We start from the raw sequence: 17,004 nt of genomic DNA, 5'->3' as shown, positions 1-17,004 counted from the left end.
TGTGAAGAAATAATAAATGTTTATTGGTTTAAACCACTAAGTCTGGGGGGATCTTGTTATGCAAATGCTGATATATAGGATATACCCTATATTGAGAAATCTATTAACAGAAACGTATTTATCTGAAAGCTACCCGGTTAAGTTGCCATACTCACTACAGTATCTTCCTGTGATGATATTGGTTTCATCTTCTCCTCCTGGGCAATCTGGAGTCCCATCACAAAGTTTTTCAAGTGGGATGCATTGTCCAGACTCTAGACAAGCCCATTCTCTTGGGTAACAATTATGACGATACTGATTACCACTTTCTAAGGACAAAAGGAATTACAGGCCATGAGAGATGGAGCCAGCTCTTTTTTTTTTTTTAACCACGGTTATGAGAGGATTGACCAGATGAACAACAGAAATTTACAAATAACCTATCTTTTATAATTAATAGTTTCTTATAGCCTTTTATTGAAATTCTAAGAAGTGGAAAAAAATAATTCTTTGTTTCAGTCTTTCTAGCGGAGACAACTCCCTGCCAGGTTATGAGGGTGAGAAAGATGGTGGAGTCATCCCCTTCTTCCCACCCACCAAGTCGCTAAACCACTCCTTAAACACCACTCAATCCTGAGGCTGGCTTTTTCATGCAGAAATTTTCTATCAAGGAAAAGAGGATAAACAAGTTCTGAGAACATGTACCACATCCATCTTCATCTCCGTTATCATCGCAGTCGTCTTGTCCATCACAAACCTGATATTGAGGAATGCAATTGCCATTTGGGCAAGTGAACTCGTCACTTTTGCAGCTCGCATAGGCTGGAAGAAAACAACATTTTCACTCCAAAGACATAAATCACTTGGAAAATTCAAACTGCTCACCTCACTGTCTGAAATGAGCCTATACACTGAAAATTCTACATAATTTAATCCCTCAAGTATCTAGGCCAAAATAATTTTTTTAAAAAAATTATAAAGTAGGAAGAGGAGAACAGCATCTTTGATCCAGGGAATTAATTCAGGTTCCAATCTCCTTTTACCAAGATTAAAAACAAGATGGTGTACTATGGGTTGACAGAGAATGAAGATGCTACAAACGTGCCAGTGTCCAACATTCTCATGCTTTATCACAGGCACTAAAGCTGCTATCTAGGGCCAAATAATTTTGAGTCACCAATTCCATGATCTCATATTCACTGAAATAAGCCCAGGTGCCAGAAAGGAAATCAGGCATGCCTCATTGGAAACTGGGATAATATTCAAAGTATTTAACAACGCCCTAAGGCATGGGCATCAATCGATCAAAATATGTGGGGGGGGAGGGGCGGGAATCATTCATTCTAGTAATTAAGTGACCACAAAGAGCTGCCAACTCATTGAAATTGGTAAAACTCCCTCATGGAATCCTCTATCTTTTACACATCCCAATAAAATGGGTCCAGAAGTGGAAACAATAAGAGAGAGGTGGTTCATAATGCAGGCCATAGCATCAAAGAAAAAGTAGGATCAGAGTGAAGAGAGGAGGCAACAAAAGCTGCCTACACCACATAATGCCCTCTTAAAACTTTCCTGACACTCTAATGCGGTAAGAATGTGGCTACCACCAATGACTGCCCTGACAGGGAACACAACAGAGTCCCTGATAGAGCAGGAGAAGAGTGGGATGAAGAACTAAAATTCTAGTAAAAAGACCAGACTTAAGGTCTGACTGAGACTGTAGGGAGCCCAGAGGCTATAGCCCCCGGACTCTGTTAGCCCAAAACTAAAGTCATCCCTAAAGCCAACTCTTCAGACAAAGATTAGACTGGATTATAATAAGACATAAAATAATACTGGTGAAGCGTGTGCTTCTTGGCTCAAGTAGACACATGAGACTAAGTGGGCAGCTCCTGTCCAGAGTTGAGATGAGAAGGCAGAGGGGGACAGGAGCTGGCTGAATGGACACAGGAAATACAGGGTGGAGAGTGGGAGTGTGCTGTCACATTGCAGGGAGAGCAACAAGGGTCACATAACAATGTGTGTAAAAGTTTTTATATGAGAAGCTGACTTGAATTCTAAACTTTCACTTAAAGCACAATAAAAAAACTACAAACAAAAAACTAAGAGAAAGAATTTATTAACAAAATCTCGAAAATACAAAAAAAGACACCTTGAGCGACTGAGTCACTGGGCTTAAGGGCTTAGGACCATAGTCTTGGGGGGCATATAGGTCAATTGGCATGCATAGTTCAGAAAGACAATGTTCTACATTCTACTTTGGAAACAATTAGTCCAAAGAACTAATGGACCACACAAAGCACAGCCTCCACTAGCCTGAAACCAGAAGAACTTGATGGTGCCTGCCTATCACTACCAACCACTCTGATAGGGATCACAATAGAAGGTCCTGGACAGAGTGGAAGAAAAATGTAGAACAAACTTCAAATTCATAAAAAAGGCCAGACTTAATGATCTGATAGAGATTAGTAGAAGCCCCGAAACTATGGCCCTTAGACACCCTTCAAACCTGGAACTGAACCTGCTTTCAGCCAAACAATAAACAGGTCTATAAAGTGAACAGTAACACTCATGAGGAATGTGCTTTTCAAAACAATCAACCATACGAGACCAAAAGAGCAGCATTTGCCCAAAAACAAAGTTCACAAGGCAGGAAGTAGCAGGAAAGATGGGCAAATGGAAATGGGAAACCCAGGGAGGAAGTGAGTAGAGTGCTGTCACATTCACAGGATGACAGGATTGCAACTAAAGTCACAAGAAAAAAAAAGTGTACAAATTGTTAAATGAGAAACTACTTTGCACTGCAAACTTTCACCCAAACCACAATTAAATATTGTTTTTCCTACCAAAAATTCAGACACCTCATACAACACCCTATAAATAAAATTAAAAAAAAAGAATTTCATAGTGAAGAGGAGAGGTAAAACCATTGCTATTAGGAATTTTCCTCTCTCTGCTTTCAAGCCCTTCTCTCACTCTACTATTGAGATTATCAGACTCACTTCTGAGACCGAAGTAACTTGAGAGTCTAAAGGAAGAATGCAAGCTGTCCAACACCAGCCATTCAACTCTACACAGATCCTTGGAAGGTAAAATTGCTCAGGTCCAGCAACACTGCTAAGGATCTTGCCACAGCCCCTAAATGGTCTTCTGGCTCCATCAGCCCCTTTTGTTAAGAAGAGTGTAGAGTGTTTAACAAAAAAAAAAAAAAACTCCTAACAACATGACCCAGGATAAGAAAATCATCATACCGCAAGAATGTTCATCACTGTTGTCTCCACAGTCATTGTTACGGTCACAGACAAAGGATCGAAGAATACACTCTCCATTGTTGCATTGAAATTCAGAGCGATCACATAGGTTAGCTAGGACACAAAGTTAAGTAGGGAAAGAAAAGAGAAAATTTCAATTTCACTGTCCCAACCAAACCGAAAAGGGTTGTAGTCATTTAATCTCACAGGAAGATTCTACCTCAGGTTTAAAAAGAGATTTTTATTACTCAGGGGTGTGCTGATAAATACTTAACAATTAGTTCTCCAGGTTCTGGTTTGTAGCATTTGCCGATTTCCGTGGAACCCAGAGTTGGGAAGAGATGTGCATAACTATGAGCCAGCTCCAGCACACCACTACACATCTAGTGGGAGTTACTTACTGCAGTTGACTTCATCAGAGTTGTCCCTGCAATCAATTTTCCCATCACACTTCTGACTAGTGTTATAGCAGGCTCCATTGGCACAAGTCAACTGCTCACATGTTGGGTAATCTAAAAAAAAAAAAAAATGGCAACAGCAGACAAACCTTAAATTAAGCCATTTCTTCAGCAAACATTTCTTGAAAGACTACTATATGCCTGGCACTAAATGTTGAGTATACGTTGATAACCAGAAGACACATGGCCCCCGCAGGTGGATAGGGGGAAAAGACAATCAAATAGTGACACGAGTAGCAAATTACAAACTGGATTAAGTGCTAAAGTGAAAAGTATGGGTAGAGGATCTATAGGCTCAGGGAACTTTCCCCTCAAGAAGTGACCTTTGAGCTGAGAGCTGCTGTAGAGTCAGCTCCAACCCATGGCACCCCCATGAGTGTCAGAATAGACAGAACTGTACTCCACAGGGTTTTCAATGGCTAATTTTTTTGGAAGTAGATCACAAGGACTTTCTTCCAAGGAGCTTCTTGATGGACTCAAACCTTCAACCTTTCAGGTAGAAGCCAAGTGCACTGACCACCACACCAACCAAATACTCCTTTAAAAAAGTACTGGTACAAATATCCTTTGATGATCTGCTCAGTTGCATAATTCAAATTCTCTCTGAAGCTTCCATTCATATGATTGCAAGTCATTATAAACTACAAATAATTTTGAAATGCAAGGCAATGTTGAAGCTGCAAGCCAATTGATAATTATCCCAGGCAGCTGATGATTTAAAAATATTTTAAATTCCTACCCTACATTGGTCTGCCCTCCTCACAAATGTGATATCTCCCTTGGTTTTGTCATTATTTGTTTCTTAGTGTTTCTCAGATTGTCTTCAAATTTCTTTTTAACCAAGACAGTTTTTTTTTCCCCTGATGGAGTAAATCCATCATGTGGCTGCAACGTCAGGCAGGATTTAAGTATAGAGAAAGTGTAAAAAGAGGGGAGATCATATACAATACCAGGAAAATGTCTTCTGAATTTTATCTTATTGGCAAGTTTGACTATTAACTAAGCCCCAAATCTCTAAAGTTTCTTTCTCACGAAAAGCCATTGTGAGAACACTGTTTCTCTCATCATTCCTTGCTTACTCCCAATTCCAAATGATGCTTATTCATGTCTGTTTCCCACAAACTGAGTCGCCCCAAAATATATACACATACTTATGTATGTATACATACACCAAGATTGGTGCTTTAAGCTTGCTCTCTTTTCTCTGCTAATGATTTGGTTTGGAGCAAGAAATTTCCATGCTATAGTCTGAGGACCTTGTAGGCGTCCCAGAATGAAAATCATTTATAACACAGTAGGATACAAATATAGGGCAGTATTCTGTATAATCTTGACAGGAAGCCTGTGAATATATTGACAAAATGAGCAAAAAGAACATAGAAAATTCAAATTGATTATAAAGAAAAAAGGCATCTTAAAGGTAGGTTAAAAAACTTAAGCCATGGCTTCAAAAGAAAACAGGAAGTTACTGATACACACATGTGCTGTCCAGACACCTGGGACTTTTCAAAGTGTCATCCTTATAAATTACTCTGGCTTCAGGGTAGGTTAATCCAGTCAAAGTAATGATTTGCTAGTTTACTAGTTTGGTCACCTGCACTGAGTTGCAAGTATTACTTGCAAAGTTAAATAAGCAATAACTTGTCTAAGTACTCAAAATGTATGAACTCATCTCATCCTTATAATAGCCTTATGAAGTAGATAATATTATTATTCTCGTTTTACAGATAAGAAGCCTGAGGACACACGGGTGGTAAATAGGAGAACAAGAATGCAAACCCAGGCAATATGCTCTAGAATCCATGTTTCTAATCCTAAAATAGATATATCTCCTTTCGTAGGCTTCTGAGTGAGTAAAAGGAAGAAAGGAAAAATCACATAAGAAAAAATTGAATGAAATGGAAATAGAACATTTTAAGAGTATGGAAAGAAAGAGAAGAGATAATAGAAGGAAAAAAGAGTTTTCCTGTCTTCCAGTTTCTCATCCCACTTGGGGAAGTTTGGAGAAGTGAGGCCCATTCCAGGTTTCAGCAACTGAGGCATAATCTACAAAGCACTTCAATCTGTTATAATCTAGGAATCCCAGGAAACACCATGCTAGGGTTTCTAGAAGGAGAATCAGGATGATCAGGAAACTCAATACCAAAAAGCTGAACACAAAGTAGAAGGAGCAACCCTGTATCCCCAAGTCAATTTCAAGTTCCTGAAGTGAATACCATCCTAGAATGGCACCTAGGAGCAAAAAGCAAAACAGTTGTTTCCTGCCTCTTTCCAAAATAATGTCTTTCAATAAAAGCATATTTACAAAATGGAAATAGAAATGCAACACCTTGGAAGAGAAACCAAACATGGTCATCCGAAGATTAGCAGAATTGGACTAACATCAAGTTTGGTTTAAGCAGCATTCAGGAAGCCAGAGTAAAAAAGGGAAACACATTATCTAGTTGTCCTTACCTACTCTCTTTGTCACCAGCTGGGTCTCAAGCCCCAAATCCCTATCTGGTCTCTATCCTTAGCAAGCTAATCTTAGACCTAATTGTGCCTCAAAAGTCTACTCCGAGGACTCTGAATCTATAGCACCTCTTTCTTCTCATTCACAAAACTATCACCCAAATCTGCAAAGGAGGTAAGGACTCACATAATTCTAAATTCTTAAATAAAATAATAACAAATATAAAATCTCACATTGGTCCTAACATAGAAGTAACTGAGCACCAAGATGAGAAAATGAACATATATTTATAACGTGCAACAGATTTCCTGGCACTGGTTCTGCATAAAGGAGCCCTGGTGTGCAGTGGTTAAACTATTTGACTACTAACCGAAAGGTTGGTGATTCAAGCCCACCAGCTGTTCCATGGCAGAAAGATATGGCAGTCTGCTTCTGCAAAGACTGCAGCCTTGAAACCCTATGGGGCAGTTCCACCCCATCCTATATGGTCGCTATGGGTTGGAATCGAATTGATTTTCAGTTCCACACAGGAGTTCTGAGGCTATGTGTTTTCATTCAGAGCCATACAACGCCTTGGTCTCATTTATTATCTCTTCATTATGGTTATCCCCAGTGACCCAGCTGAGCAGAGCAAACAGGCAAAGTCTAATGGAGGAGACAGGAAGACTGGCTGCACCCCAGGGGTATGAGACAGCACTTTCAAATCACAACTAGAAATGGTGTGGGCCAGGCCCCCTGCTGAGAACCTGGCTCCAGATAATTTTAATGCTGGGTGAATGGCAGTGTGCTGGGAACAAGTTAAAATTCTGTTTAGTCAACACATACTTATTGAGATCCTACTTCCTAGATTTGGTAAAATTGGACAAAAAGGTAAACAAAATTACAAGTAGAAATCCTCACAGAGAGTGTTTCATTCAACAAATAATTACTATGCACCTTCAGGTTTGATAGGCACTGGAGATAAAGTCCCTCCTCTCCTGGAACTTACATTCTAATGGTCAGGATGGTGGGGGGAGAGGGGGGTATTATAATAAATATATCAAGTAGAAAAAAAGTAACAAAGAATAAAGCAGTAAAATGAGGAAACAGTGACAGTGCAAAGTAGCTCTCTGATAAAGTGATATTTGAACAAGATCCATTAGATATAGATAAACGGAAGTCATTGATGGATGGCTTTGCCAAGAATGTTTTCAGGAGGTTAGTAGAAATAAGACTGTTTCCTGTAGGTTCAAGAAAGGAGAAGAAATAGAGTCATTAAAAACAACACTTTAGGTAACACTGTTACCTAAACAGAAAGAGAGCAGAGAAATTGAACAGCCACTTAAAAGGATCAAAGACTTTTGTTAAACATGGGAAATATTTATAATGTGCTTGTATGACAGAGACTGAATAAAAGATTTTTTCTTTCCTCAGGGTTTAAGGGTTCTAAATCCTGTCTCAACTGTGGGAATCTGTGACGTATGAGGTAAGAGGGGGTCAGTGGCAAGTCCTTCCCCTTCTCCCTTCTCACCTTGAGTAGAGATAGGACAGCAAGAGCAAGGCTCACTGGGCAGCTTAAATGAGGAATTGAGTTTGGAGAACAGCATGTTCTTCACGAGCCCTCACCGTCCACAGAATGACTTTAATTTAACCATCCACTGTATTCCCCTCCAACTGCTAGATATATAAAGGAAAATGTTTAAATTCTAATGACTGGAAGGTCAATAGAAATAAAACTTCAGGGACAAAGCAGCCCCAGTAACAGGCAGACCAAATACTCCTGATTACCAGCAAGAAAGCCTGTATTGTAACAGGGACTTTACCCTTTCTTTGGCATTCCTAAGTAAAAAAAAGAAGTGCTGGAAACCGAAGAAAACTAGCAATAGTTTTCCTCATACCTAACTCATTCTAGCATGGTACTCAACAAAACAATGTTTACATAACTACAGGAAAAAACTGTACTATTTTTGAGTAACCGAAAGTCACTTCAATGTGACAATAATTGCTGCATTGTTCTGATGTTTATCTTAGACTCTGCATGAGTGGTTTTTTCCTTGATGCTAATCCCATTACAAGGAGAATGGGCTGCAGTTTTGAATCTCTCTGTTCCTTTTTTAAAAATTTAATTGACAAGCAGTTTAATAGCAGGTACCATTTCACAGATGGCCAGATTGCATAGTAAAATAACTTAGGAAGAAAAAAATGACTTTTTACCTGTTTTGCAGCTTTTTCTATATTCAGAAATATTTCTTGAAAATATCTTATGCATTTAGCCACATACCAGACAAAATGACCAAGTAATAAAAAAGGTTCACAGTATACCAGATTTATTTCATGGGTAATCTTTTACTGGGACCTTAATACTCTCGCCTTCCTTGCCATCTTGAGCTTTCTCTTACCTCCCTGCCCCCTGGCTCTCCGGGAGAAGGCTTACACATCAGTCTTTGTTCTGTAAAAGGAATGCCTGGAATGGACACAGTGCTCTGTCTTGGAGCTCTATGTCTTGATCTTGAAGCTTGAAAGGGTAGAGCCTATAACCTAGGGGTCTGGTCTGATAGGACTATGAACTAAAGGGTCAACTTCCTGACCCTTCCAAATATTCGGGGGGAAAAATTAAAAAAAAAAAAAATAAGTCCTTTGGAGCTTTCCCAACATCCATTACTATACTTAAGAGGTTTCTGAGGTTTCTAGGTGCCTAATGTATTAAAATGGAAACCTTGGTGTCATACTGGTTAAGTGCTGCTGCTGCTAACCAAGAGTTAGGCAGTTCAAATCCGCCAGGGCGCTCCTTGGAAACTCTATGGGGTAGTTCTACTCTGTCCTATGGGGTCACTATGAGTTGGAACTGACTCAACAGCAGTGGGTTTTTTTGGTTTAATGTATTAGAATATCTTCCTAAACTCATTGACGCATTGTCATCTAGTCAATTCCTATAGCTGGCCTTATTCATAAGCTGGTTCTAAGTTTGTCCACAAATAATGATTCCTATGCATCACAGAATAAAGTGTCATGTCTCACAAAAGTGATTTCTGACCACAGCTCACCTAATCCTTGATCATGCGGGAAGTTTAAAGTAAATACTAACAGCTGCCATATATCTAAAAAAAAAAAGTAACATTTAAAATACCACTAACGGATCTCGACGAGGATCATTAATGATTTGTAACATCGCAAGACAGACTATGTGCCTCCTGACGGAAACATACACCTTGGAGTACCTGGGTGGTGCAAAGGGTTAGGCACTCAGCTGCTAACTGAAAGGTTGGAAGTTCAAGTCCACCCAGAGGTACCTCGGAAGAAAGCCCTGGCAATCTACTTCCAAAAAATCAGCCACTGAAAACCCTATGAAGCACAGTTCTACTCTGACACACATGGAGTTGCCATGAGTTGGAATCGACACAACAGCAACTGGTTTTTTTATATACAAATATTCTTGCCCCAGCCCAAAAAAATTCTTATATCTGTTCAAGCCTCTAGATTAGTGGTTCTCAACTGAAGTGGGGGAGGCGATTTTGCTCTCCAGGAAGCATTCGGCAATGTCCGGGGACATTTTGGTTGTCACAAAATGTGGGGTACTACTGGCATCTAGTGGGTACAGGAAAACTGTAAACATCCTACAATGCGCAGCCCCTATAGTAAAGAATTATCTGGCTCCAAACGTCATTACTGCTAGCATTGAGAAACTCTATATGTAGGAGCCAAATTACAGGAAATATAGGGAGCAGAACAACATGTTAAAGGACATCAGGATTCAGCCAGCAAAATCTAGACTGTAGAAAACTCCAGGAAGAATAACCTGGTAGGGATTCCAATATGGCAAGGAAAAGAAGAAATGGAAGGCAAATCTACAAATTGGAAGGCTTAAGGACGTATCAAGCAACTACAAAATATAAACTTCATTTGGATTTTGATTCAAATAATCAAATTTTTAACAAGATGGGGAATTTTAAAAACTGAGTTCTTAGATTTTAGAAATAAATACCCAAATTTTTACAGATTAAATTATATGATCTGAGAACTATGTCAAAATAATGGGGGAAAAATAAAGGAATATAGCTACGAGTTGATGTAACTGACTGATGAGTATGAAAAGGTTCATTATACAATTCGCCCCACTTTTGTATGCTTAAATTAAGCATATGTTTAATCTTCATGTATGATGTCCTTGATAAAGAAAGCAGCATCAGGATTAACATCAACATTAACAACCTTCGATATGCAGATGACACAACCTTGCTTGCAGAAAGCAAGAGGACTTGAAGCACTTACTGATCAAGATCAAAGACCATAGCCTTCAGAATGGATTATAACTCAACACAAAGAAAACAAAAATTCTCACAACTAGACCAATAAGCAACATCATGATAAATGGAGGAAAGACTGAAGTTGCCAAGGATTTCATTTTACTTGGACCCACAATCACCGCCCAAGGAAGCGGCAGTCAAGAAAATCAAAGGGCGCACTGCATTAGGCAAATCTGCTGCCAAAAGACCTCTTGAAAGTGTTGAAAAGCAACGATGTCACCTTGAAGACTTAAGGTATGCCTGACCCAAGCCATGGCATTTTCAATTGCTTCATATGCATGCGGAAGCTGGACAAACGAATAAGGAAGAATTCATGACTTTGAATTACGGTGTTGGTGAAGAATATTGAATATACCATGGACTGCCAGAAGAATGAACAAGTCTGTCTTGGAAGAAGTACAACCAGAATGCTCCTTAGAAGTGCAGATGGACTTTGAAGTGAGGACTTCATCTCAGGAGGGATCACAGTCCCTGGTGAGGGACACCATGCTTGGTAAAATACAGGGTCAGTGAAAAAGAGGAAGACCGTCATCGAGAAGGACTGACACACTGGCTACATCAATGAGCAGTGGTTGGTGCTCAGTGAACGACAGTTCTCTTTTCCACTTCCTCCAACAGCTTCAAACAAAGAAGGAAAATAAAATGGGGAAAATCCTGGCCACCGTTGTACTTTTTAAGGACTTTGATCCAGGCCATTCATTTCCTTCTTATATTCATCTAGCTGTGACCAGGACATCAAAACACTAATGAGGAAGTAAGAAGATTCTTTTCTTCATTTTCTCTGATTTGTTAAGTTTTTACACTTCTCCATAAGTAAAATATACACAAAATATGCAGAGTAGAAAAAAATAAGGATCCATGATTGCAAAACCCCTTACATGTGTGAGATTTATTTTAGGGCTGCCATGTGCCCTGAAGGGTTCATGACCTGTATGATTCTAGACACAGTGTATAAGTTTCACTCTTTTTCCTTAAGAAATCCTTATTTTACCAATTAATTGTACTTTTAAAAAAACCTGATTAAAAATTTCTGCCCAGATATTTTGTAAAGCTCACTTCTTTTCCTTTATTCCTTTTTATAACAGCTGATTGCTCGTATCCTGCAAGGTTTTTTCTGGAAGGTTCATGGGCAAAGTTGTGAGGCAGTTGTACTAGTTACTTTAGACTTGGCTGCAGGATGTTCACAGGGAAAAAATCCAATCTGTTTCGGCTTCCTTTTATTTTCCTCAAAGTAGCATATGCCTACAAGGAAGACCATTTGATACGGCTATTATTAAAATTTATGCGCCAACCACTAGGGCCAAAGATGAAGAAACAGAAGATTTTTATCAGCTGCTGCAGTCTGAAATTGATCGAACATGCAATCAGGATCCATTGATAATTACTGGCGATTGGAACGCAAAAGTTGGAAACAAAGAAGAAGGATTAGTAGTTGAAAAATATGGCCTTGGTGATAGAAACAATGCTGGAGATCGAATGATAGAATTTTGCAAGACCAACGACTTCTTCTTTGCAAATACCTTCCTTCACCAACATAAACGGCGACTATACGCATGGACCTCACCAGATGGAACATACAGAAATCAAATTGACTATATCTGTGGAAAGAGACGATGGAAAAGCTCAATATCATCAGTCAGAACAAGGCCAGGGGCCGACTGTGGAACAGGCCATCAATTGCTCACATGCAAGTTCAAGCCGAAACTGAAGAAAATCAGAGCAAGTCCATGAGAGCCAAAATATGACCTTGAGTATATCCCACCTGAATTTACAGACCATCTCAAGAATAGATTTGATGCACTGAACACTAGTGATCGAAGACCAGATGAGTTGTGCAAGAACATCATACATGAAGAAAGCAAGAGGTCACTGAAAACACAGGAAAGAAAGAAAAGACCAAGATGGATGTCAGAGGAGACCCTGAAACTTGCTCTCGAATGTCGAGCAGCTAAAGCAAAAGGAAGAATTGATGAAGTAAAAGAACTGAACAGAAGATTTCAAAGCGTGGCTCGAGAAGACAAAGTAAAGTATTATAATGACATGTGCAAAAAGCTGGAGATGGAAAAACAAATGGGAAGAACATGCACGGCATTTCTCAAGCTGAAAGAACTGAAGAAAAAAATTCAAGCCTCGAGTTGCAATAGTGAAGGATTCCATGGGGAAAATATTAAATGACACAGGAAGCATCAAAAGAAGATGGAAGGAATACACAGAGTCATTATACCAAAAAGAATTAGTCGATGTTCAACCATTTCAAGAGGAGGCATATGATCAGGATCCGATGGTACTGAAGGAAGAAGTCCAAGCTGCTCTGAAGGCACTGGCAAAAAACAAGGCTCCAGGAATTGATGGAATATCAATTGAGATGTTTCAACAAACAGATGCAGTGCTGGCGGTGCTCACTCATCTATGCCAAGGAATATGGAAGACAGCTTCCTGGCCAACTGACTGGAAGAGGTCCATATTTATGCCTATTCCCAAGGAAGGTGATCCAACCAAATGTGGAAATTATAGAACAATATCATTAATATCACACGCGAACAAAATTTTGCTGAAGATCATTCAAAAACGGCTGCAGCAGTATATCAGAAATTCAGGCCGGTTTCAGGAGAGGACATGGAACCAGGGATATCATTGCTGATGTCAAATGGATGCTGGCTGAAAGCAGAGAATACCAGAAGGATGTTTACCTGTGTTTTATTGACTATGCAAAGGCATTCGACTGTGTGGATCATAACAAACTATGGATAACATTGCAAAGAATGGGAATTCCCGAACACTTACTTGTACTCATGAGGAACCTGTACATAGATCAAGAGGTGGTTGTTCGGACAGAACAAGGGGATACTGATTGGTTTAAAGTTAGGAAAGGTGTGTGTCAGGGTTGTATTCTTTCACCATACCTATTCGATCTGTATGCTGAGCAAATAATATGAGAAGCTGGACTATATGAAGAACGGAGCATCAGGATTGGAGGAAGACTCATTAACAACCTGCGTTATGCAGATGACACAACCTTGCTTGCTGAAAGTGAAGAGGACTTGAAGCACTTACTAATGAAGATCAAAGACCACAGCCTTCAGTATGGATTGCACCTCAACATAAAGAAAACAAAAATCCTCACAACTGGACCAATGAGCAACATCATGATAAACAGAAAAGATTGAAGTTGTCAAGGATTTCATTTTACTTGGATCCACAATCAACAGCCATGGAAGCAGCAGTCAAGAAATCAAAAGACGCATCGCATTGGGCAGATCTGCTGCAAAGGACCTCTTCAAAGTCTTGAAGAGCAAAGATGTCACCCTGAAGACTAAGGTGCACCTGACCCAAGCCATGGTATTTTCATTTGCATCATATGCATGTGAAAGCTGGACAACGAATAAGGAAGACAGAAGAAGAGTTGACACCTTTGAATTGTGGTGTTGGCGAAGAATATTGAATATACCACGGACTGCCAAAAGAACGAACAAATCTGTCTTGGGAGAAGTGCGGCCAGAATGCTCCTTAGAGGCAAGGATGGCGAGACTGTGTCTTACATACTTTGGACATGTTGTCAGGAGGGATCAGTGCCTGGAGAAGGAAATCATGCTTGGCAGAGTACAGGGTCAGCGGAAAAAAGAGAAAGACCCTCAACGAGATGGATTGACACAGTGGCTGCAACAATGAACTCAAGCATAACGATTGTAAGGATGGCGCAGGACCAGGCAGTGTTTCGTTGTGTTGTGCATAGGGTCGCTATGAGTCAGAGCCGACTCAACGGCACCTAACAACAACAACAGCATTTCATTCAGTTCCATTGCATTTGCAATAAAGCACTCATTTTTATCTACTAGTAAATAAGGGATAGAGACACAGACTGTTCGGCTGGTGGCGCAGGCCTCTGGCTCTCTCTGAAATTTGCTTAAGGTAGGACTTCCCCTTTCTTTAAGTCCTTCATGAAAGCCAATCATTTAGGTTGAACCCTAGCTCTGCCACTGATTGTGCAACCTTGAATAAGCCCTTCTAACCTTCAAAGTTTTAGATTCTTCATTCATTAAAGAGTGTAGTAATGCCTACCCTATTGCATTCATAGAGAGCCAAATAACTGGAATTTATATAAGCCTTCACAGTTACAAAAGGCTACAAAATATGATTTATCACTATTATTGATCAAGAATATTTTCCTCATTTGCTTTAATAAAGGATCTGCTGTTTGCTATTTCTTCACAAGTACTGAAAGGAGAAGTCTTAGTTCCTGAACATTTCTTCAGCTAATTTGTGGCATCCAGGCACCAAGACACCCACCACCATCTCTAAGCAAAGGGAGACCCAAATTGAAGACAATATAATCTCCTTCAAAACAGAACATTTAAGTTGGAAGTTATACCAAAGGTAATCTGGAAAATGTTGAGTGCCAAAGATTAGAAAAAGCACTGAGAAAATTGACCTAGAAACTTACCACAGCAATGTAATAAAAGTTAAAATTGACCGAACTGAAATTCATACTTGATGTACTCAATGATCTTTTGGGATTCCATGTTAACATCAAAAGTTCCTCACGTCAAAAAATACAGAAAATTGATGTGCTGAGGCAGGATACACTTAGTATGTCTTGCTAAAAATAGACTCATATCAGAACATCACCCCTAATCCACAAAAGAATCTGTCACGAGATTTCAATAACAAGAGGCATATTGTAGGCATTTCTGTCCATCAACAAATCTAACAAATTGATTAAAATGCCAGAGGGACAACAGTGAAACAAAACACAGTGCGAAGGCTGAAGTGAACTCACGGCAGTCTCTCTCGTCAGCTTCATCTGAGCAGTCTTTGACATGGTCGCACCTGTATTCATTTGGGATACAGAGACCGTCGGAACATGTCATCTGATGGCTTGAGCATGTCCTCCCAGCTGTCAAGGAGAAAAAAAATTACTTATAATTACTGCCAAACACAGACCAATGCACTGCTACTTACCGAATATTACTGGGGATATTTGAAAGCAAGGGCAGGTGGTGCATACATTGAACATGAAGTTGTTAGGGTGCAAGAGCAATGGTAAAATAGTGCCCACAGAATAGTATCAACACTTAGAGATGTCAGTGTAGGCCACCATATTATCAGTATGTGCCAAGAATACAATATAGATTGAAAAGGTAGATTGTAAAGAAGATGAATGAAATAAGAATTTTGCAGATATAGGCATTTATGGAGGATCTGCAGATATAGGTATTAAATGAAGATAGGTCCTCCTCACTGAAATCCCAATTTAAACAAGAAGAAAATGAGCCTAATGTTAACACCTGTTATTCTTGAGTGGTAGGATTATGGGTGATTTTTTTTTCTTTATAGTTTTCTCTTATGTAAACTTTCTACATTGACTATGTATCAATTTTATAAACAGAGTTTGCCTCTTGGTAAAATGGAATTGATGACTGCAAAAATGATGTGAAAACTATTCTGCAAGTCTGAGCAGGAATTTTCAGGACTTGGTAGACTCCTATCATGGGATTTTTAAATTGTCCACATAAAGAGAAACGTTCAGGGAAAATGTGATCCTCTAAAAAGGAATATAATCCTCTTAAGGAGGAAATAAGTTTTCCCCTGATGTTAGAGAAAAGGGCATTATTACAGCAGTTCCTACAATTCTATGTAAGAAAGATGCTTAGTGTCTTGTACTTTGATTTTCTGATAAAATAGGGATCTGTTAACGGATGAGCCATCAAAAACTTAAAAAGAAAAACCTTTTGAAAAGACAAGTGGACAATGGCCATTTTAGAGTTGATACTTGAAAATTCAAACATATACAGATTACCATGTCATAAATGAGATACAAAAAATAAACCATAATTCACCACCCTTTTCCATGCTTAATTGATCATCTTTCTTCTCAACTTTCCCCTTCTTCCTGTTTGACCAATTTTAAGAAGATATTTAAGTGTCTGAATTCTGCCCATGGCACAGACACCATTTTATCTGAAGATTAATACTTCCCTGTTAAATCCCCATATAATTTAAGTATATATTTGCAATTTACACATAAATTTAAATATAAAATCACAGAGTTTACTTTCATGCCTGAAAGTCATGAGGACTTTAAACAAAGTATAAAAAAGACACTGGATCAGGTGCCAGTACTCATTTAATTACCTTGGCCTTCTTCTAAAACTCAAGCCTGAATCATTCTATATTTTGTGCTTAAGATTTCAAGGGGTTTACCAGGGAGCAAGAGTCTGAATTTAAAAAAGCTAACTCAAACATAGAGAACGACAAATTAAAATTATGTTTTTCCCCTCAACCAATCCTATGCTGGGATTCATTTTGTTTGTTCATTCCACAAACATCTACGGAAGGCCTATTAAGTGCCACAAAGTATACCAACAATGGAAATATAAAATGTTTTCATTAAGAAATATATTTCATGAGGTTATAGATTAATACTGCCCATTTCTAATACTAATTTTATATTTTCTGCCAGTACCTTACAGCGGTTTAAAGCTTATTTCCAACAGTTAAAACAAAACAAAACAAAAAAAATCAACCGCCATTGAGTCAATTCTGACTCATAGCGACCCTATAGGACAGAGTAGAACTTCCCC

General features: G+C 39.1%; 1 protein-coding gene across 1 annotated transcript in view; it reads right to left on the bottom strand.

Moving 5' to 3' along the window:
• LRP2 (LDL receptor related protein 2) overlaps nucleotides 1-17,004 on the bottom strand; it is a 155,622-nt gene that overhangs the window by 116,498 nt on the left and 22,120 nt on the right. The window contains exons 4-8 of the mRNA XM_064287447.1: nucleotides 15,201-15,317; nucleotides 3,632-3,742; nucleotides 3,231-3,344; nucleotides 685-801; nucleotides 156-308 (exon numbers count right to left, since the gene is read on the bottom strand). Coding sequence (XP_064143517.1) covers nucleotides 156-308; nucleotides 685-801; nucleotides 3,231-3,344; nucleotides 3,632-3,742; nucleotides 15,201-15,317 — 612 coding nt within the window. The remainder of the gene's footprint in view (nucleotides 1-155; nucleotides 309-684; nucleotides 802-3,230; nucleotides 3,345-3,631; nucleotides 3,743-15,200; nucleotides 15,318-17,004) is intronic.

Source organism: Loxodonta africana, chromosome 6, assembly GCF_030014295.1.
Source record: "Loxodonta africana isolate mLoxAfr1 chromosome 6, mLoxAfr1.hap2, whole genome shotgun sequence".
Taxonomy (NCBI): domain Eukaryota; kingdom Metazoa; phylum Chordata; class Mammalia; order Proboscidea; family Elephantidae; genus Loxodonta; species Loxodonta africana.
The sequence above is the reverse complement of the archived record's forward strand: the minus strand, read 5'-3'. Positions and strand labels throughout refer to the sequence as shown.